A 21,614-nucleotide genomic window follows, 5' to 3' on the forward strand; every position below is an offset into this window, starting at 1 on the left:
CCTTGCATTCTATTTTATTATTTAAGATCATATATAACTAAAATGCTATTATTACTATAATCATCATGTAAAATGAGCATTCTTTTTTATTTAGCCTATTAAGTGATCACAAGAAATGCTTAGAATGAAAATAAAAGGGTATGTGAAATTACTGAGTGCTTACTATGTGGTAGGCTTATTCTAAGTATTCTTTTGGTACCAACTATTTTATGTTATCCTCAAGCAATGAAGGAAAGGGACAATTTGGCATTCAAGGTCATTTGAACAAGGTCATACAGTTATCAGAAAGTATCAGAACGGAGATTTTGAATCTGCAAATCTGGTCTCAGACTTCCTATACCGAAATTAACGTTGAGATAGTTTAATCCAGTGGTTATCAGATAGGAGCATGAACAGGCATCAGAATCACATGGAAAGCTTGTAGGAAAACACAGATTGCTGGGCTCCACTCTCAGAGATTTCCAATCAGCCAATTGAGATGTGGCTAGAGAATTAACAGTTCTATCAAATTCTCAGGTGATGTTGATATTGCTGATCCAGGAACACACTTTCAGAAACACTGGTTTAAAATAACACTACAGATATCCTCAATGTATCCGGATGTGATATTAACTGAATCAATTATCTATGAATCTAGACTGTTTATATGGTCACCAGCAAAACGAAGTAAATGGGTATGCTACTCTGTTTCCTTAGCCACTTATGATACTCCAATTGATATTGTTTGCATGTAAACAATGGAGTTAAGCTTAGATTAAAAATTAATGCACTTTGATTTTTATGGCTTAATCTAGCTTTGCAGTAAACAACTCAAAGATCTCAAGAAGTCTAAGGGATAGAGGACTTGTAGTGGTGTTCTTCTTTAATCTTTCTTTAACTTCACACAATTCTTTATGATTAAAAAAAGATTTTTAAATAAGCATTTTAATTTTATAATTGAGGAAGAAAAAAAAGGAGGAGGAGGAGAAGTAGAAAGAAGAAAACAGACCAGCTAGGCCATTTTACCTCTAATTGAATATATATCAGTTCTGCTATAACACAATATATGCATTTTTCAAAATTGCCTCCCTATATCAAATTGGAAAATAAAAATCAGAGGGATTATGGAAATAGGGGGAAATAATACTCAAATATTTCCTCAGTGACAAACTTTTAAAAAAGATATAAACCTAACAAAAACGGTGGCACAGTTTTACATGTTAAATGGTTAAAAATGCATAAATACTGTAATAAATATATCACTCTATCTTTAAAAAGAGGTGATACTTGTTTATAGAAGGAGTGTCAGAATCAGGCTGCTTGCAAAGGGTTGGAAGGAACATTAAACAAAAGTGCATGTGAAATCGTAACACCCAATGCCTTTGGCTGTAGCTCATTTTCTTCCTCTCCATACTGGCACTGAACATCACAGTTATAAACCGATCTCACTTTTAATAATAAAATATGTTCTTTATTTCTTTGAAATATAGGTGTTTTGAAGGATGCATTTCTTTATTTATTCATGAGAGACAGAGGCAGACAAGGCAGAAGGAGAAGCAGGCTCCCTATGGGGAGCCCCATGTGGGACTCGATCCCAGGACCCTGGGATCACAACTTGAAACGCTCAACCACTGAGCCACCCAGGTACCCCTGAGGGATGCATTTCGAATTGATGCCTCTATCATCAAAATTGAAAAGTTGATCTAATGTATACCTTCTACTTCAAATTCGTCCCCCTCAGATTTCTCATATGCACTAATGGTTTGGCTCAACAGCTGAAGACTCTGGAGATTACAGCAATGTTTGAAACCACGAAATCAACCACAAAGGCACTGAAATGAGCCCCTTCCTCAGGGTTTGGCAATTTTGGGTCTTCACATATAGTGCTTTCTTTACGATTGTGCAACACATTTCCAATTCTTTTTCAGTTTGCTCTTCAATCCATATTCTCAATTATTCTTCCCATTTTTTTCTAGTTCCTAAGTCCATGTTCTTAAATACACTTGACGTTTTTCTTTTATTTTTGTGTCACTGTGATGTTCTACTGTGTACATTTCTTTACAGCTGAAGAGACAGCAAATGTTGCATTGTTTCTTCCAAAACACTTTATGATTTCAGGCTTCTCCTAAATACCTAAAGATTTCCTGTTTCACTCACTACTGGTGTTTGGATACAAGAAAAATTCAAATCTGGAATGTCGAATGGGATGATCTACATTGGTATCTATAGAGAGAGAGGAGAGAAGGTATATAGATAAGATACACACATATATACTGTACAATGAGAGCATATAAATGAGAATATTAGGAAATTAAAATAAAACCTAATTGAGTAACACACACAGTGAATCAAGACCAAGGTAGCTGGTATTTGCTTGAAGGCTGTGCACACGTGTTGTTTTATATATTGTTAAACAACACAATTTACCTGGATACAGTTAGGTGTGTTCACTTCATGTTTCTCAGGAATGAAATTATATATAAGCAAACATGAAACTTCCATTATACTCAAATCGTTCACTAATATATCAATTGCATGGAATGGAATTATTTTTTCCAAAGCAAGCATTATAGCAGAATTGACTATATATGCTGATGACTGGATATGATTATAAAATATAAAATCATGGAAACAATGCCTGTTGGAGAATAAATATTGAAGGCATGGCTTGGATTAGTTGTATGGAGTAGCATCTTATATTACAGTGACACTTATTTTAATGGTATTTTCCATGCTCGTATCTTCTGATTGTATGATAGAGAATTTATTTTCCTGATATATACCTTGAAGTTAAAGACTTGGATTTCTGCCTTCTTTTTGTGGTATTTCTTAAACATTTTACACCTTTGGTTTTCAGCAAGTGTTAAGAATCAATTGAAAGACTTTTACTGACATGATTTAACTAATATATCCATTAACATGATTCTTATCTCTAATTTTACATTCAATATTTTCTTCTAAAAATAGTATGCTTTGTTCCACCTACTTCCATAATTTTAGAGACTAGAGACCAACATTTCATTACCCCATATTATCCATGAGAGAACTGAGAGGTAAAGTGTTCCCTTCATTCACACAATTGTTCAGAGATACAGCAGGATTTGTAATATAGACCTTTCTATTCACAACACTGTGGTTGTTTATATTAAATACAGTTTTGTTCCTTATTGCAAGTTTCACTCTCTGATACACCATATACACTCTCAGGATAAAAGAACAAGCTTTCTGGAACTCTGGAGCAAAGAAAATCCTTTCTCAAACTCACTGTCAGTTTATCTGAGCTGGCTTAACATAAAATCAATCCATTCTCAAGAACTTTTGCTTGACCCAGCCATGCTTAGCAGACAAAGAAAGGTATTTCTGCACCCTAAAGTGCAATGTGTGGAGAAAAAAGCCATTTCTGGATTCGGAAAAAAAAATCAACAGACCTGGAACAGCTAGGCATAACTAAAAACACTTTCTGTGGATTTCCACATTTCCACCTTCTCTCCTTCTTTGGACCACATTTCCCAAAAAGATCTCCCTAAAGAGTCAAGTACATACATATCCAAGGGTTTTTCACTCATTACAAAAGGCATAAATAGGCTACTCTCTTTGGAGTGAAAAAGACTGGCACTTCAGTAGGAATTCTGTTGATTTGTAATGATGTGGCTAGTTCACCTCTCTGAGGATTTCATCTGTAGATGAGAGATCTACTCTTGGATTATTGTAAAGATTAAGTAAAATAATATATTAAGAATAACTGGCACACAGTAGGCTCTGAAATGTCATAGATATTATCACTACTTCTACTGAAAATAGCACCTTCTGGGTAAGTAGGTAAGCTCCAGAGCCTGACTACCTGAGTTTGTATCTAGATTGCCACTTACTAGATTAGTATCTTTTCTCAAGTTCTTTAAACATGTCAAACATCACTTTTCTTATCTACAAAATGGGGGTGATAATCCTAGTACTTATTCTATCAACTTATTGTAAGAATTAAAGGAAATAACATAAGTATTTACAACTGGGCTTGTTATTATTATATCCTTTACCCACCCACCTTGGAAATTTCTTACGTGATCTTTATGTTTTTCTCAATAGCACAAAGAACATAGAAAATTAAGCTTAAGTTTAGCTACAATTATGAGAGACAAACTATAAAGAGAACAGAGTACAAAGATCTAAGGTTGTTTTTTTTTACTAGTTTCAGTGCTATTTCTTCTATTTTTTAGTTTAATCCTGATCTTATTTTATGACAGTGTGATTTTTTAAAGTACAATAAATAAAGTCTAGAGTTCTATGCAAAATCTTGACTATGTAATTTATAAATGCATTACATGCCTCACTGACCAAATATACCTCATACAAACAATTGGAGCACCTGGAGAATTCTAGAAAAAAAGGAAATTGAAGCATAAAGGGATATACTGAAAGCGGCAAGTGAAACTGTGGGTGCATAAAGCTACACTTTTAGATAGGGAGGCAGTTTTATGTTTGCAGTTAAAACTTAATCTACCATTATAACTCAAACCCAAGGTCTAATAGGATAGAGGAGGTACTGTGTAGTGAGGGCGAGACTTTTATTCATACACAAATACCAGGCGGGAAATACAATGCAATTATACAGAGAATTCCAGGCACAATAAATAAATGCGCTCTCTTGTTAAATTTGCCTCAATGTGAAAGTAATATTTTAACATTCTGCTCTCAGCTTTTCAAATTGATTCCTTTTACTTGTCTTACATTCTTTAAACAAACAACTGCATTAAAAAATAAGTCATTTCAGTTGTTGAGCAGTTAGTACTAATATTCATCTTATTTGAGAGTCAAAACAAGTTTAATGCAGGTATATTGACATCTTAATAGCTCCTCATAAGGTAATAATAGCTCCTTAGGAAAAGTAAAAAATAAAGGGATGGATAGTACAGGAAAATCTAACATAGCAGGGTAAAAATGTAAATAAATGCTTTTTGATATTTTGAATTCAGGCATGATAGTATACAATATTTTTAAATAAAAATCTTTATAGAAGTCATCAACATAATTAAGTTAATCAGAAGTTAAACATAATTTTCATTAAAATATCTGTAATACTATTAATACTAGTATGTATGAAAGACAGCATATATCAGGAAATGTGCTTAAAAGTTGCATATAATTTTTTCTTTTAATCTCACAATGATTTTGGTGTTAGGTTTTATTTTTATCCCAATTTAATACTTACAGAAATGAAATACTGCTAAAAGTCAAGAACCCTCACAAAGGTCACAGCAAAGTTAGAGGAAGAGCAGAAACAAAAGATCCTACCTTGTCTGATTTACTCTTAAAGCCAACTGTGGTCTGAATTTGTGCCCCCAAAATTCATATGTTCAAATTCTAATCCAGGAATGACGGTATTAAGAAGTAGAGCCTTTGGGAGCGCTTAAACCATGAGGTCGAATCCTTGTGAAAGGCGTTAGAGCCTTATAAAATAGGCACAAGGGAGATCCGTAGCCCCTCCAACCATGTGAAAACACAGCAAGAAGTTGCCAGCAATGAGTCAGGGAGAAGGCCCTCGCCTGACTATGCTAGCACCATAATCCTAGAATTCCAGTCTCCAGAACTGTGAAAAATAACTTTCTATTGTTTTATAAGCTACCCTACCCAGTCTGCGGTATTTTGCTTTAGCAGCTCAAAAGACTAAAACAACCTCTAATGCATCTCAATTTTTCTTCTGTAGTAACTTTTAGTTAAATTATACCAGAGAATATTTCAAAACCTTAAACCTTTAAGGAAGTGACTTGCTTAAACCCATTTTAACATTATCTTTCTTTTCTTTTTACAACATTTTTAAAATAACTGAATATAAACTTCATGCCCTCTTGTTGTTATAGTCAGCCTCACTTGATCGATTCACTTCTCAAGTGTCTGCAGTATATGATCTAGTTAAAGCAAGGTTTATGAATTTTCACTCATGCCTCATCAATAACCAAACCAACCTAGTCTTTACTCAAAATAATCAACACAAGCCTAGTCGTTATTCAAAACTGACTTGAGTTGTGAAATTTCCTTTCTTTTTTTTTTTTAAGATTTTATTGATTTATTCATGAGAGACACAGAGAGAGAGGCAGAGACACAGGCAGAGGAAGAAGCCAGCCCCAATGCAGGGATCCCAAGGTGGGACCCAATTCCAGGACTCCAGGATCACACCCTGAGCTGAAGGCCGATGCTTTAGCCGCCAAGCCACCCAGGGATCCCAATTTCCTTTCTGTTCAAAATCATGTATACTTTTACTTTTCTCACTTCTAACTTCTATCTAACATGCTGTTTGTACTTTGTTTCCCCTTTTTTCTCAGTTTATAAGCTATCTTCTGATTTCATTTGCTTTTCTATTAAGTCCAAAACACAGGAATGCAATTTCAGTGATGCTCTGTCTGCACCACAACCGGACTTAGACTGAGAACTTTGTAGACAGAATGTCTGGGTTTGGAGTCTAGCTCTACAATATGCTATGCTTTTGGTCTTGGGCAGTTAAATTGTTTTTGAAATTCAATTCCTTCATCTTTGAAAATGGATTAATAACAGTATATAAGCCTGGTAAAAACAATGTCATGAGATAAACCAAGTGAAGTATACTGGCTAGCAAATGATCTAGTATACAGAATACCTTTACCAGGTATAACCTTTACTAAATCTACTAGCTTGCAAATGGTATCCTTTTTGTGTTCTATTATTTTAAGGATGAATCTGTATCCTTATTAACCATACTTTCTTTAATATCTTTGAGAGCTAGTTTGAACTTCTCAGAGGAATTTGTTGAATACTCAAGAGATGATGTTTTCTGTCTTCTTTCTCCAAAAGCACTCTAGAATTTAACACTCGACATTTTAGTCTTTATTTTTTTCCCCCAAGACCCACTCATCCTTGGGTCTTCTTCACCTCATCAATATGTTCAGGTCTTTATCACTCTTCCTCCTATTCAGTGAAATTCCAGTGACCTAAATACGTTTTACCTAAGGGTTGGCTTTTCAAGGCAGGTTCATACAAATCATAGATCACACATGATACCCAACTATAATAGAAATGTGAAAATCCAGATGCATATTTTCCCTTTGTAGAAGTCTGTATCTATCAGCTGTACCTTCCAAATTGGTTTCAGAATAACAGAGGAGTTTTAAACAATGTGTATTAAGTTATCTTAACTCTTTCTAATTCTTTCTTTCTTCTTGATCCTCTAACTGGATAAATTCCACTGCCCTGTCTTCTACTCACTGCTGTTTTCATCTGCTTGGTCTAGTCTGTTCTTAAACCCCTCCTCTAAACTGTCTGGTTCATTTTTTGTATTCTTCAGCTCTGTGGTCTCTGTTTGGTACTTTTTAAATATCTTCCTCCTCTTTGTTGAAATCCAGTGATCACTTTCATGTCTTTCTTTCCTGAACCAAGTGAGCATCTTTATGCCTGCTATTTTAAAGTTTCAGGTAAATCGTGTATCTCCATTTCATTAATATCTGTTTCTGGAATTTTATCTTGTTCTTTTGATTACAACACATTCCTTCATTTCTTCATTTTTCCTTACTCTGTTTTTGTTTCTGTACATTCCAGTATTGACAAGGTAGTCTTGTGTAGATGAATCTCATCAATCAGCCCCGTCCAATCTCCTGGTTGTTTCTCAGACCTTTGTGATCATCTAAAATGTCTTCCTGTTCAACTACCCAGGAGATGACAGTGTGCCAAGACTCATCAACATCATGAAGAGAAGGGTCACATTCTGCACCTAGAAGGCTGAGGAGAAGCAGGACCCTCAGGCATCAGCTGTAAGAGTATGCAGTTAAGACTCTTCCATGGAGAAACTGGGACATGAGTATTTTTGCTTGCTTCTCTATGCTGAGCTTGGGTGTCTAGCTGCAAGGGGTACTCCTGTGGCCATTAACAGCTTCGTTTGCCATTGGCATGTGGAACTCATAAATGTAAATCCCGTTGGCTATGTGGGCCAGGAAATACTGAAGCCTATCTCTTGGTCAGCAGGAACAATTCTCCTTCCATGTCATTACTGAGGCCTTGGAACAGGCTAGAGAGAGAAGGTGGAAGTTATTTCTGGCAGCTTCCTTGCTCTGTGGGGAGGACTGTAACCATCCACTACACACATGTTATATTAGAAGCTTAATGTTTAAGCAGAAGCTTTTAAAGTTTATAGATTGACCTCTCTCAGGGAAAGACTGAGAAATGGGTAAGTTTTGCTTGCTCCCTGAGCCCTGGGGTAATAGCTGGTTAAGAACTCCTTCCTTTTTTGCTACATTTCTAGGGAACTTGTGTATGTAAGTCACACTGGCTGTCCCAGCCAGGTGATTAGGAGTCCCATCATTCAGGTGGCACCACAAAAGTCAAAGCACAGATGTTTATATGTGCTCCTTCCATGGAGATACTGCCAAATGGAGTTGACCTGATGAAGACCACACAGGAGGTGTCTGCCTGGTTTCCCCAGTACCCAAAGAGAATCACAGCTAGCCTCTAGATGTGTACTAAATTAGAAGCATGACCCTCAGGCCATAGAATTCAAAGTCCACAAATACACTCTTTTTTAGGATAAGACTGGGAAATAAGCAATTTTGCCTGCCTCTATGCTGAACCCTGGTAGACTGAAGTTACTAGTGCTTGTGTGTCCAATAACTACTGCTTTCTTTGTTTGCTGTAGTCTTGTAGGTCTCATGGATGCAAGCCTCATTGCCTTTCAGAGCGAGGTGTTTTGGGGCCTATTCCTCAGGTGTGGGAGTCTTAAAAGTCAAAGTGCCAAATCTGGAATCCAAACCTTTCATTCTTCAGGGAGAAACTCAGGTTTCCTCCCACATGGCATTGTGTCAAGGGTGGGATTGATGGCGAGTGTGTCTCTGCTTGTCCTACCTGTTTCCATATGGATATTTTCTCTTTCACTTAATGTGTAGGAATCTCTCAGCTAGTTTCTGGATTTCATTCAGGGGTGAATTTGCTGTTTATAGTTGTACATTCAGTGTGTCTGTGAGACTGAACTGGGAGTTCAGGAATCTCCTAGGTCCCCATCTTGGATGAACCCCAGAGAACTATATGGTTTTTCTTCTTTTTCATTTTCATCCAGTCTGCCAAACTTTCCCTTTTAATTGAAGATTTAATCTTTTTTCATTTAATGTTGATATGATCGAGCGTAAGTTTTCTGCTTACATTTATTTTCTAATTAATCCCTTCTTTGTTCCTATATGCCTTCCTTCCTTACTTATCTTGGGTGATCTATTTTTAATAATCTTTTAACTTAAGTGTCTTTTTAGTTATGTCTGTGTCTATTTAGATTTGCTCCACAAATTACTATATGATGTTTAAAATCAAGTCTACCTTCAAATGGTATTATATGGCTTCCAAAATAATGTAAAAGTTTCATGAACTTTAAGAGATCTCTGTTTTATATGCTATCTGCCAGCTTTTTCCACTGCTGGGGAGCTATGTTCGCTCTCCATTCCCACCCTTAATTTTTGGCTCCTTGAGTGATATATACCCATTTTGTTACCTTGCCATCAGTCTTCACAGGACAATTACACAGTATTCAATAAAGCCCAGAGTACCTTGAGGAGAAAGTCTCTTAGCCCTCTGACTCTTCCTTCCGTTTTTGACATCCACTTTTTTGTATTTCATGAGGACACAGTATGCCATGGAGATCTTAGTTTTTCTTCCATATCTTTGGCCTTTGGTGACTCCACGGTCTTACACTGTAGAGAGGTCCTGAATGCTTCAAAGAAGATCTTACTCAGGTCTTAAGCTCTGTCTGCAGTCATAGATGTACTATCCTTGGGATGCAATGAAAGTTAGAAAAATTGGACAGGTGACTTCAGACTGACTCTGACACTTGAACTCTTTGGGATTCCAACCCATTACATGGATCAACACACCGCTATTAATATTCTCCTGCTTTCCTGTCAATGTTAGGTTTATCTTTGTAATTTTCCTGCACTGCAGTGGATAAAAGCAGTCTCTATTAAACATGGCTTGTTAGTACCAGAATTCAGTTCTTATATTTTTCTTTATGCTTCCAGCTCTGTACTTTTTTAATATTTTATTTATTTATTCATGAGACACACACACACACACACACACACACACACACAGACAGAGACAGAGACAAAGGCAGAGGAAGAAGCAGGCTCCATGCAGGGAGCCCGACGCGGGACTCAATCCCGGGTCTCCAGGATCAGGCCCTGGGCTGAAGGCCGGTGCTAAACTGCTGAGCCACCCGGGCTGCCCATGTATTTTTTAATATTAAAATTCTGTGGCTTACATGGCTTGTTCAGGTAGAACTGACAATCTTCTGCTAATTCTGGTGATCGAATTTCACTTAACAGTATACGTTTAGGTTCTCTTCAAAATCTACAATTAAATATAATTAATTGTTCATTTTTACTGCATAAACCGTATTATAATAATCCTAGTACCTGGAAACCAAGAGGTGGGGGATGGGATAATTGGGTGATGGGCATTAAGGAGGGCACTTGATGTAATGAGCACTGGGTATTATAAGCAACTGAAGTATCACTAAATTCTATCCCTGAAACTAATAATACACTATATGTTAATTAAATTGAATTTACATAAATTTAAAAAATCCTTGCACCTAATTTCAGCCCCATAAAGTGATTCAAAATATGTGCAACCACCCCCAACGATATGTTGACTCCCTATACATGGCTTATAAACTGTTAGCTTCATTGGGATGGAAATGTTTTCTTCAGTTACTTTCCAAGGAAATTGTTATAAATAAAACCTGAATTGACCTTTTTTATACTTCTTCACTATACTTTTTGAGGGCTGTATTGGGCATATCTTAAGTGTCTCTTCAGATTTTGTTGACTTTATCTCGTCCTGAACTCCAAGCTCCTCACTTAACCATAGTCACTACTACAGTGGACCTCCTCTGGACAGGCCCACTCGAGTTGGCACCAAAACATCTCTTATATTTCTGCTTCTCCTCTACTTCCTAATTCCACTGAAAATCTGTATTACAGGGACATATATCAGTATATCTGCCTTCCTAAGTATCTGCTAAATGTTCTGAGTTAAACATTATCCAATGGGAGACAGAAAATGAAAAAGACTCAAGAAGATAAGGAACAATTTTCCCTTGAAGTGTTCCATGCAGAGACTACCTATGGCATTTGCCCAGAGATTTATAAAATTGCATCTGCTGAGCCATTAAATCTTGTTTGTGGCTCTATTATAATGACGTGGCCAATGTCTCAACTCAGCATCTTGTATTTTCCACAAGCTCTCATTGCTTCCCTTTTTCTCACTCTCACTGTCCAGGATTTTATCTCCAAAATAAGACTCTAGCATGTATTTTTGCCTCTATTTCTGGGAAGCTGGAAGAACATAGTGGTTAATAGTGGTATCAGATCAATTTGGCTGTGCCTCCTCCTAATGGTATAGTTTTGAAAATCACCTATCATGCAAACATTAGTTTACCATTCTGTAAATGAAAATAATACTAACAATCACCTTCTTGATTAATATAAGGCAGTTGAGAAGCCCTAGATAGGAGCTAACTGATGCAGGCTGACTGGTCAGCCTCCATGTACCACTTGGCTCCATTTCATATCCTTTTTCCAAGTTCTGTGAACTCACAATCATAACAGATGGTGACAGACCCCAGGAAAGACTAAAGCTTTAGGGGTGGTTGGAGAGAGAGGAATTGAGAGTAGATTGCAACACTAGTGCTCTGAGATAGCCAGCTACAAGGAGGGCAAAAATCGTACTGAAGAGAAGGAAAATGAAGTAGACATGCAGAAAAAAAATGTAGTTACAAGAGATCATGTGATGAAAACGATAACTGACATGATTGTTGATGGCTTATACTTTGTAGTTTATGGTCCCGGCATGAATCAGATATTACTGCTCTGGTTTTCCATGTGTTAACCCAGTCTCCTATTTTCTGGAAGCAATTTTGCAACAGTTTTCTATTATTTACAATCAAATTATTGACATAATTTTAATATGTTTCTGATCTTAATATTTTTTCCTATCATAACCCTATTTAGTTCATTTTGCATTTATATGCTTGAGACAATGTTTTTATAAAATATTTTTCTTTTTGTTTTAAGTAAAAGTCACAAACATACAGACATATAATAATGGATTATTACTAAGGCTTGTGAAGACCAGAAGTATGTATATTTAGGTAGAATTGCCTGATAATCTCTAAGCATAATACCTGACATATATTTGTGTTCAATAAAGTCTTAGTTTAATTGAATTTAATGGGATTTACAATATGAATATTGGAAAAAACTCAGAGACTTCATTCACTATAGAATTTGCTAAAAATAAATACATCTTGCAAATGCATCAGTAGCTGAGATATAGAAAATATATCTATGGGAACCTAGTATGTGTACATTTTTGATGATTTTGTCTGAAGCTTGGAAATCATCTTTTAAATGTGAGCAGATGTCAAAAATGTTATAATTTTTATATTAACACTCAATAAAAATATCCTTCTCTCTTTCTTTCTCCAAAAGATCAATAATCTGAAAGGTTAACATGTACTTCTTTGCATAATAACAAAAGCCAAAAAGCACTGGCAAAACTTCAAAATCAATAAAGATATTGGAAAACTGCTGAAACTCATAGCTACAAGAAATAAAACTGAAGAAATGACATAAAAGCCAATTATGCTATCGGGTTAAACAAAATAACATAGAAGGAACAAAATTTATTGTGACTTAGTAGCTTAAAAACAGATCATACATTTTTTTAAAGATTTATTTATTTATTCATTTATGATAGACACAGAGAGAGAGAGAGGCAGAGACACAGGAGGAGAGAGAAGCAGGCTCCATGCACCGGGAGCCCGACGCCGGACCCGATCCCGGGACTCCAGGATCACGCCCTGGGCCAAAGGCAGGCGCTAAAGTGCTGCGCCACCCAGGGATCCCCACATCATACTTTTTTTTTTTTTTTTTTAAATGATAGTCACAGAGAGAGAGAGAGAGAGAGAGGCTGAGACATAGGCAGAGGAAGAAGGAGGCTCCATGCACCGGGAGCCCAACATGGGACTCGATCCTGGGTCTCCAGGATCACACCCTGGGCCAAAGGCAGGCGCTAAACCGCTGCGCCACCCAGGGATCCCCATACATTTTTTTTATAAGAACGCTGTCGCTTCAAATTTTTTCTCTTTATCTTTCTCGTACATATCTACTATAAATAAAATCTTTAAAAATAGAAATACATTTATAATATCCCCATAACTACTTCATATTACATAAAGAACCTTTCTATTTTTAAAAAGATTTTATTTATTTGAGAGAGAGAGAGAGAGAGCGCAAGCACAAGTGTGGGGGGAGGAGCAGAGGGAGAGGGAGCGGCAGACTCCCTGCTCAGCAGGGAGCCCAATGTGGGACTTGGTTCCAGGACCCTGAGATCATGAACTGAACTAAAGGCAGATACTTAACTGATTGAGCCTCCCAGGTGCCCCAGAACCTCCCTGCCTACTAATAAACTACTAAGTATCGGGGATCCCTGGGTGGCGCAGCGGTTTGGCGCCTGCCTTTGGCCCAGGGCGCGATCCTGGAGACCCGGGATCGAATCCCACGTCGGGCCCCCGGTGCATGGAGCCTGCTTCTCCCTCTGCCTGTGTCTCTGCCTCTCTCTCTCTCTCTCTGTGACTATCATGAATAAATAAATAAAAATCTTTAAAAAAAAAAAATAAACTACTAAGTATCCTTCATATGCTTACACTAGTGAATGCTAATCACTACATATTCCCCAAGAACCTACCACTTTTGTTATCTTTTTTAAAAAAAGATTTTATTTATTTTTTCATGAGAGACACAGAGAGAGGGGCAGAAACATAGGCAGAGGGAGAATCAGTCTCCCTGGGGGGAATCCAATGTGGGACTCGATTTCAAGACCCTGGGATCACAACCTGACCGAAGGCAAATGTAAAACCGAGACACTCAGGTGCCCCTTTTGTTATCTTTTTTGACAAGAATTCCTATGTAACTGTGTCTGTGGGGGATGTATGTGTGTATATACTAAAGAGTATGTTTCACTTGTAAATTTTTACTATTGTATATAGAATATTGTATATAGCCAGTGAATTCAACCTCGTGATTCCATATTATGTATTCTAAACTATTTACAGACTAGTTCTCCAAACATTACATTATTGAAAAAAAAAATAACTGGCCATTTATGAATGGAGAGACAAATATCTATACGAATTTTATTTTCTTAAGTTATGAAACATTTGTAATTTTTGAATTACAGTTACAAAGGAGTTAAAAACTTGTTAACATATGGATGACGATTTCTGAAAAAAATCCCTAGAAAGCAAGAACAAATTATGTGGCCTTTCACGTAGCAAGAATTTGATACTTAACATGTTTTTAAAACTGACTAAATTAATACATTAAAGAATTAATAAATGGCATGAATAAATGGACATATGAATGAAAAGATGGATGATCATAGGATTCACTGGATTAAAATCACCCTAGAAGTTGAGGGTAAACTAGAGTTTGATTTCTGTTTTCTAGGTGAGAGATCTGACTTCAGAAAATATAGACATATATATAAAGCTGACTATACTGATATGATCAAAAGCATATACTATATCTATTCATCAAATGCTAGCTATGGATTGAATTCATCACACACAAAGAAGAGGGGGAATTTTTATCAAAGACTTGCTGGTCTGATCAAAGAGGACTATCTTGAACTTGGGGAAACCCACATAAAATTGGTTCCAAACAAAAGATCTAAATACAAATGTAAAAGTTAATACTATGGAAACCATTTCCTCTATTATAGAAATTAGATTTAAAAAGAAAATGTTAAATTAATCCAAAAAAGTAAAGACAATAGGAGCTATTCAATGGTTCAGCACCAAACCTAAAAATGGGGAAAAAAAAAAAAAAAAGGATCCTAAAATTTTAACAGGAAAAGAATCTGAAAATGTGTCAGTATCATTTTCATACCCGTGTTACTTATGTGGAAAAGTGACTTTGTTCAAAATCACTAACATTCTATTAGGTAAAGTGAATTTTCCATTTACACTGAGCAGATACAATAAATATAATAAATAATAATTCTATTATTCTAGGAATGAGATCTCTATGTGAGATGTACTCATGAAAAAAGATGACAGGGAAAGAAGCAATATAGTTGTATGATAATATTATGAACTAGCTGAAAAGAGAACATTTATAATGCAGTCCAGATACAGATAAAAAGCCTTAAATAGAAAACCAATTAAAACAAACTAAAATATAGGAACTGCAAATATACATGTTCTTCCGGAATTCTTAAAATACAAGAGCATTATATCTACTAAACTGCTCATCTCAGAGGTAAATGAAACTATATCAATTTTGAGTAATTGGAAATGATAAGAACTCTAAAAAATAATCCTGAGATTTTTTAGATAACTAGAGTTAAAAGGAGAGTTCGGTAATATTGAATTCACAATAGACCGGAGAAAAAGAAAATAATAGCGTTCACCAAGAGGCTATAGTAAATTGATTATTTCTTCAATATATGGCAAATTCCCAGGAGATTTTGTGATTTATTAAAAGTTTCACATAGCCCTATGTCATTCTGGGAGGCATAATTTATCAGCTTCTTAGATCACAGCGATGCAGCAATTTACAATAAAATTTTATAGTAGATTTTCTGGAACCATAGGAAGCCAGACACTTCATAATAACTTCCTCCCAGAAATGCTTAAATAATATATCCAAAGTTTAAATTTTCACAGGAACTTTGATCTAGAAATGTCACTTTTGAGAATTAATATCAAGGAACATATTTAGAACCATTGGCTCCAAACAGGAAACAGAGATTGCTTGAGTCTTAGAATAAAGGGATTTGGATGCTAATACAGATGATGAACAGGTGAGAAGTACAGCAGAGGATGTTGAAACTGAGAATTAACAGGAAGCTGTGACCAGTGCTAGTTTGGATGGACAGACATTCACAGTGCCCTAAGCATAGTAATAGGCAGAAGAACACTAATCTGGGAAAAACACTGCTTTTGCCTACTCATTCCCTTCCATCCTCCTCTGCCACTGAGGGTCTCACTAGTACCTCTCCTTGGCCAGACAGGAGGCAGCCAGGAGTATGAGAGATGCAGGTGCAAGAGTCAGCCCCTCTGCATTTTAAGAGAGCAGAGCCCAGGAATAATTTAGATGTATCTGAACACAAACCCTACACCAGTATTTGTGAATTTAGACCCATTGTAAAGCTTACTCTGAGCTTCAGAAACTTTATCTCTTTTACGAGAATAAGAATCATAATTCCAGGGGCACCTGGGAGGCTCGGTCGGTGAAGCATCGAACTCTTGATTTTGGCTCATGGAATCGAGCCCTCCCTCCACCTCCTCCCCCCGCCCCCATGGGCTCCATGCTCAGCAGGGAGTCTGCTTCTCTCCCTCTCTTTCCTTCTGCCCCTCCACTTGCTTGTGTTCATGCTCTCTCTCTCAAATAAATAAATCAATCTAATTTTTTAAATCGTAATTTATATTGCATAGGATTGTTATCATGGGCAACTGATATAATGTGTAGGGAATGTTTATCACACAGACCTGTCATATAGGAAGTATTGAATTGTCAATAGCTATTCTAAATGCTGATGAATACTTACAGACTATGTGTATATGGCACATATGAATAATAAAATATTTTGTATATTTACAAAACAAGGAAATGAAAAATAAAAAAGAATTCATTATAGTCTTTTTGATATATTCATGAGAAAGATAGAGATGCAGAGACATAGAGGGAGAAGCAAGCACCTAGAAGGGAGCCCGATGTGGGACTCGATCCCCAGACCGGAATCATGCCCTGAGCTGAAAGCAGAGGCTCAACCACCGAGCCACCCAGTCGTCCCCATTACAGTCTTTTTTAAATAAATATTTCACCAATATGATAAAAACATTACCTAGTCTTAATTGGAAAAACAATAGGGCATGAAACTTTACTTATTGTATGATCAAACTATGTGAGATAAATTCACATATCTAGACAAATTATTATAAGGGACATATCAAAACATTAGCCATAATTTTCTATGCATGATAAGAATATGAGTTTATTTTAGGGATTTTATTTTCCAAAATGTACTTTTAGAGGTGCCTAGGTGGCTCAGTTCATTAAGTGTCTGCCTTTGCCTCAGGTCGGCATCAGCCTCCCTGCTCGGCAGAGAGCCTACTTCTCCTCCTGCCTCTCACCCCACTCGTGCTCTCTCTCTCTCTCTCTCTCTTTCTTCCTCTCTCTCTCTCTCTCAAATAAATAAAATCTATAAAAAATGTACTTTTATATAGAGAAACAAAACAATAGAATATAAGTGAAGTATAAATGTTGGAGGCAGGATGCTGTGGAAAGAGGAAGCACTTAAAGTCTGCTTTTAAAGCTGGGTCTAAATTTCAGTAACTTTGAAAACTAGTATTTTTCAGTGAATTACAACTTCTGTATCACATTCTCCTCATCCATAAAATATAAATGATAATGTCTAAATTACAGCATATTTGTGAGCCTTACATGAATAACATTACTGACTACTTTAGTGCCTATTATAAGACAGTAAAAGACTAAAAACGATGCACCAAAAATCCATTTCTTTTCCTTCTTTGATCACACAACTAGATTGCATTCCCCAATCTCTACTGAAATTAGATTCAGGTATGTGAACAGTTTGTTTTTGCTGCATAGCAGGTAACCTGAAAACTCAGTGGCTCAAAGTAACAACTACCTACTAAGTTCATTTGGGTTTGCATTTGGGCTAGGCTTAGCTAGACAATTCTGGTCTCGGTTTAATGTTATGATGCGTCTTTGATTGGCAGATGACTATGTAGGGAGCAGACCACTTCTGAAAAACCTTGGCTCATATGAGTTACATATCACTTGTACTTAGATTATGTTATCTGAAACTCTCCAATAGAACTTCCTGAGATGATAGAACAGCTCTATAATTCATTCTGTCCAATACAGTAGTCACTAGCCGCCTGTAGCTATTGAGCATGAAAATGTGGCTTGTTTGACTAAAGAATTGAAATTTTATTTAATCTTAACAGATTTAATTTTAATAAAGTTGAGTTTAATAAATTTAGTAGATATTTAAGAAATTTAAATAACTTTAAAGACTCGGTGCATATTCAGACCTTATTAAAGACATTGTGTGCTAGACAGCAAAAGTGATCACAATTATTTCTTTCCCTATGTCCATGGCTCTTTCAATCTGACTTTTCAGCACTTGCTATCAATAAATTACCACTCATTTTATATTTTGGCTGGATTTGTGACCATCCTTTAGTCAAATGTGGTATAAATACTTATCAGTGCCACACCTGGCCTCCTTCTTGTGGGATATACCCAACCATCAAGCAAACAAAACTGGCTAGTTTGTGCAATGATGAGAGAAAACCTGAGCCAGAATCAATGTGTTGTATACCAGTCCTAAGCATGCAGGAGAGCCAGTCAAAATCATCATGGGCATCTGCTAATTAAAGAAGGCTGAGTTCCTACGTCTTAATGTATGTAAAGTACTCAACGAAATATCAGCTTGATCACGGTTCATAGATTATCACTCCTAATACTATTAATACACCAATACCACTATTTCTATTACTACCACTACTATTATCACAATTAGACTTTTTAAAAAGATATATTTATTTATTTTAGGGAGGGTGGGTAGGAGCAGAGGGAAAGGGAGAAACGAAATCCTCCAGCAGACTCTCCACTGAGCATGCAGCCCGACATGAGGCTCAGTCTCGGGACCCTGAGTTCATGACCTGAGCAGAAATCAAGTCAGTGCCTTAACTAACTGAGCCACCCAGACTAATTAAGACAATTAGTCTTAATATAGCAATTATAACCACACTAGTACTATCAATATCCTTACTACTGATTATAAATATTATTAAATAAAATATGGATAACTAAAATATGATTAAAATAAATATTTTTCTCTTGTTAAGTTTCAGCTTAAAATTTTTAATGTTTAGTCTATAGATACTTATAGTGGAAATCTTTTTTTTTTCAAGAGGAAGGCAATACAGGTGATGGTAGCTAAGAATGTAGGCTCAGGAATCTGATGTATTATCTGTAGGATATTGAGGAATGCATTTATTATATCTCTGTGTCAGCTTTCTCATATGTAAAAGAAGATTATAATAGCAATTTCTTCATAAGATTCTTATGACAATTTGACAATTTTTTTATTTCTCTACATGTAAAGTTCTTGAGAAAGTGACTAGTGAAAGTAATTGATCAGATTATCATGACAATCTTTGGGAAACTTACAAGAGGTCTCCACTAATGTATCTTCTATTTTATGACGTCTATAATAAATTTGATAAAATTCCTCAGTTCCCAAAATTTATAAAAAGATCAATATAAGCATTATTTTGTAAGCTACCAAAAAAGAAATATTTCTATTATCTATGTTTCATCTATTTTAACCTACCATAAAATCCAATATTGGCATATCCTGCAATATGATAAAAAAAATCAAACATGACAGTAATAAAGATATGACTTTTCTAATTATGTGAATTATCTTTTAAAAATAAGTCAGTTGTTATTGTGTAGGAAAACTGAAACATTAGAAAATGTGAAGATTTTCCTGTGAAATGTTTATCATTCCTAAAAAAGGGCATTTTCCTCTGGAAATAACAGATTCATTTTTGTGAACACCTGTTGTTTTTACCCTCCCAGCATCCCTTCTCTTAGAGAATTGTCCCTTTCCTATCCTTATAATTACGGTGAAATTATCACCCCTGGAAAGAATAAACTTCTTCTTCCACCAAAAGCAAAGTGGTGGGCATGTACTCTCCACAGAAACTGTTCTCATGAGCTGAGCCACTTTGGCATGGGAAGTGATTGAAGCTTGCGTCAGCTCCATCAGGGGATTTTTAAATGTCAGTGCCCTAGAAAAAACGTGTTCAAATTACTGCCTCTTAGATCTCTGGAGAATCCTTTGTTCCTGTTCTTCTGAGGGACTTATTTTTCATGTCCCATGATGACTGGTGAGCTACCCAGGACCATTCTCATAAATTCTGTTTTCCTGCATCAATCAGTAGCAGTTATAAAAGATATCCAAAAGATTCACTTGCAGAAACTTCGCTCAACCTATGATGATTTCTACAGATGAATAAAAAAGTAATTGGGCCAATGAAACAATTTTTAAGATAATAATCTAATTTATATAAGAATATATGTAAGTTAAAACAATTTTCCTCTCCTAAAAGAAAACATTTGCTTCAAAAAATCAAACTATATTACTAGGACATAATGCTGATAATTTCATATTATCAGAGTGAGCCCTATTTTTCTTATTTCTTCTTAATTATTTCTGAAGCTAGGAAGTCTATAAATCAATAATTAAGAAAGAATGAGAGAGAGAAGAAAGTGTAGCAGGACTAGGAAATGAGAGAAATATTTCTCATATTTCCTCACAAAACCATCTATTCTATCATCTATAGAGTTGATTATGTTTATTTAATCATTCAGAAATTTTCATAAATTTAGATTCATCTCAGAGTCTACCAATTCTAAAGCATGGTTATAATTCAACTGGAAACTAATGCCTTCCCTTCTTATTTCCTGTTGACTATTTTGACAAAATGATCCTTTGACTTCTTATGTAAATCTACATATATATTATATAGGGAGTGTGTGCTGTCCAGGGAACATAAATTCTGGTATTACAATTCTCATTGCAATGAAAGAATTACAATTTAAAGTAAAAATTTGTTAATTTCTTAATAATGGTAAAATGATACTAAAACAACAATGCTATACAAAGTGCGTTGGATTGAATTGACTGAGCCTTTATAGCAATGAAATCTCAGCTATTCTTCTTCACGAACTTACATGATAAGATACTTTGCCTTGGCAACAACAACATTTACATCAGTCAGAATCTTGATAATAAAATATATAGCACATTCAAATTGGTAATTTCAGGGACTATTTACAAAGCTGTAAGCAAAATTCCGGGCAACCAACAAATGAAAGTATAGGACCTTGGAGCTAGCAATAGCTAGAAGTGGTTTTCACTCCAGATACCAAAAAGCAAGAGGAAAGAACAGTTACCAAAACCCAGCAGGGTTAACATATTGAGTCACCAATCTGATAAGAGCTGTAGCCTTTGGTAAGGGATGCAAACAACCAATGTGAACCTACTGATAGGAAATTTGGAAATAAATACCATGACCTCATCCTCTTCTTGCTCACACTGCTGGTGTTTTCCCATTGGTGAAACCAATCAGAAGAAACTGGGCAAAGGAACTCTGAAATTTTTAAAAGTCAGCCCCACAACAATGAAGAAGGGCAGCAGGTAACTAGAAAGGAAAATATAAAATCTTGATGAGGGCAGCCGTGGTGGCGCAGCGGTTTAGCGCCACCTGCAGCCTGGGGTTTGATCCTGGAGACCCTGGATCGAGTCCCACGTCGGGCTCCCTGCATGGAGCCTGCTACTCCCTCTGCCTGTGCCTCTGCCTCTCTGTGTGTGTGTGTGTCTCTATGAATAAATAATAAAATAAAATAAAATAAAATAAAATAATCTTGATGACAAGCAGTTTACCATAAAGTGAATGCAAAAAGAAAAAAAAAAAAAGATGAGAATAGAAAATACACCCTGGAAAAAATCTTGACAAGTAG

The 21,614-nt window shown here is 36.0% G+C and overlaps 1 protein-coding gene across 5 annotated transcripts in view; it reads right to left on the reverse strand.

Annotated features, from left to right (window-relative positions):
• Window positions 1-21,614, reverse strand: part of LOC144300414 (zinc finger protein 385C-like) — a 453,807-nt gene that overhangs the window by 59,534 nt on the left and 372,659 nt on the right. Inside the window, exon 9 of one of the 5 annotated variants that reach the window (XR_013367032.1) lies at window positions 1,402-2,202. The exons of 3 other annotated variants lie outside the window; for them this stretch is intronic. Coding sequence is in view for 1 of the 2 variants with exons in the window: in XM_077876426.1 (XP_077732552.1) it covers window positions 2,191-2,202 (12 nt within the window). In the remaining variant the exon portion in view is untranslated. Of the gene's footprint in view, window positions 1-1,401; window positions 2,203-21,614 lie in introns of those variants that run through there. One more of the 5 variants, XM_077876426.1, reaches the window with a different exon arrangement.

The sequence above is a fragment of the Canis aureus genome, chromosome 28 (genome assembly GCF_053574225.1).
Source record: "Canis aureus isolate CA01 chromosome 28, VMU_Caureus_v.1.0, whole genome shotgun sequence".
NCBI classification, from domain to species: Eukaryota; Metazoa; Chordata; class Mammalia; order Carnivora; family Canidae; genus Canis; species Canis aureus.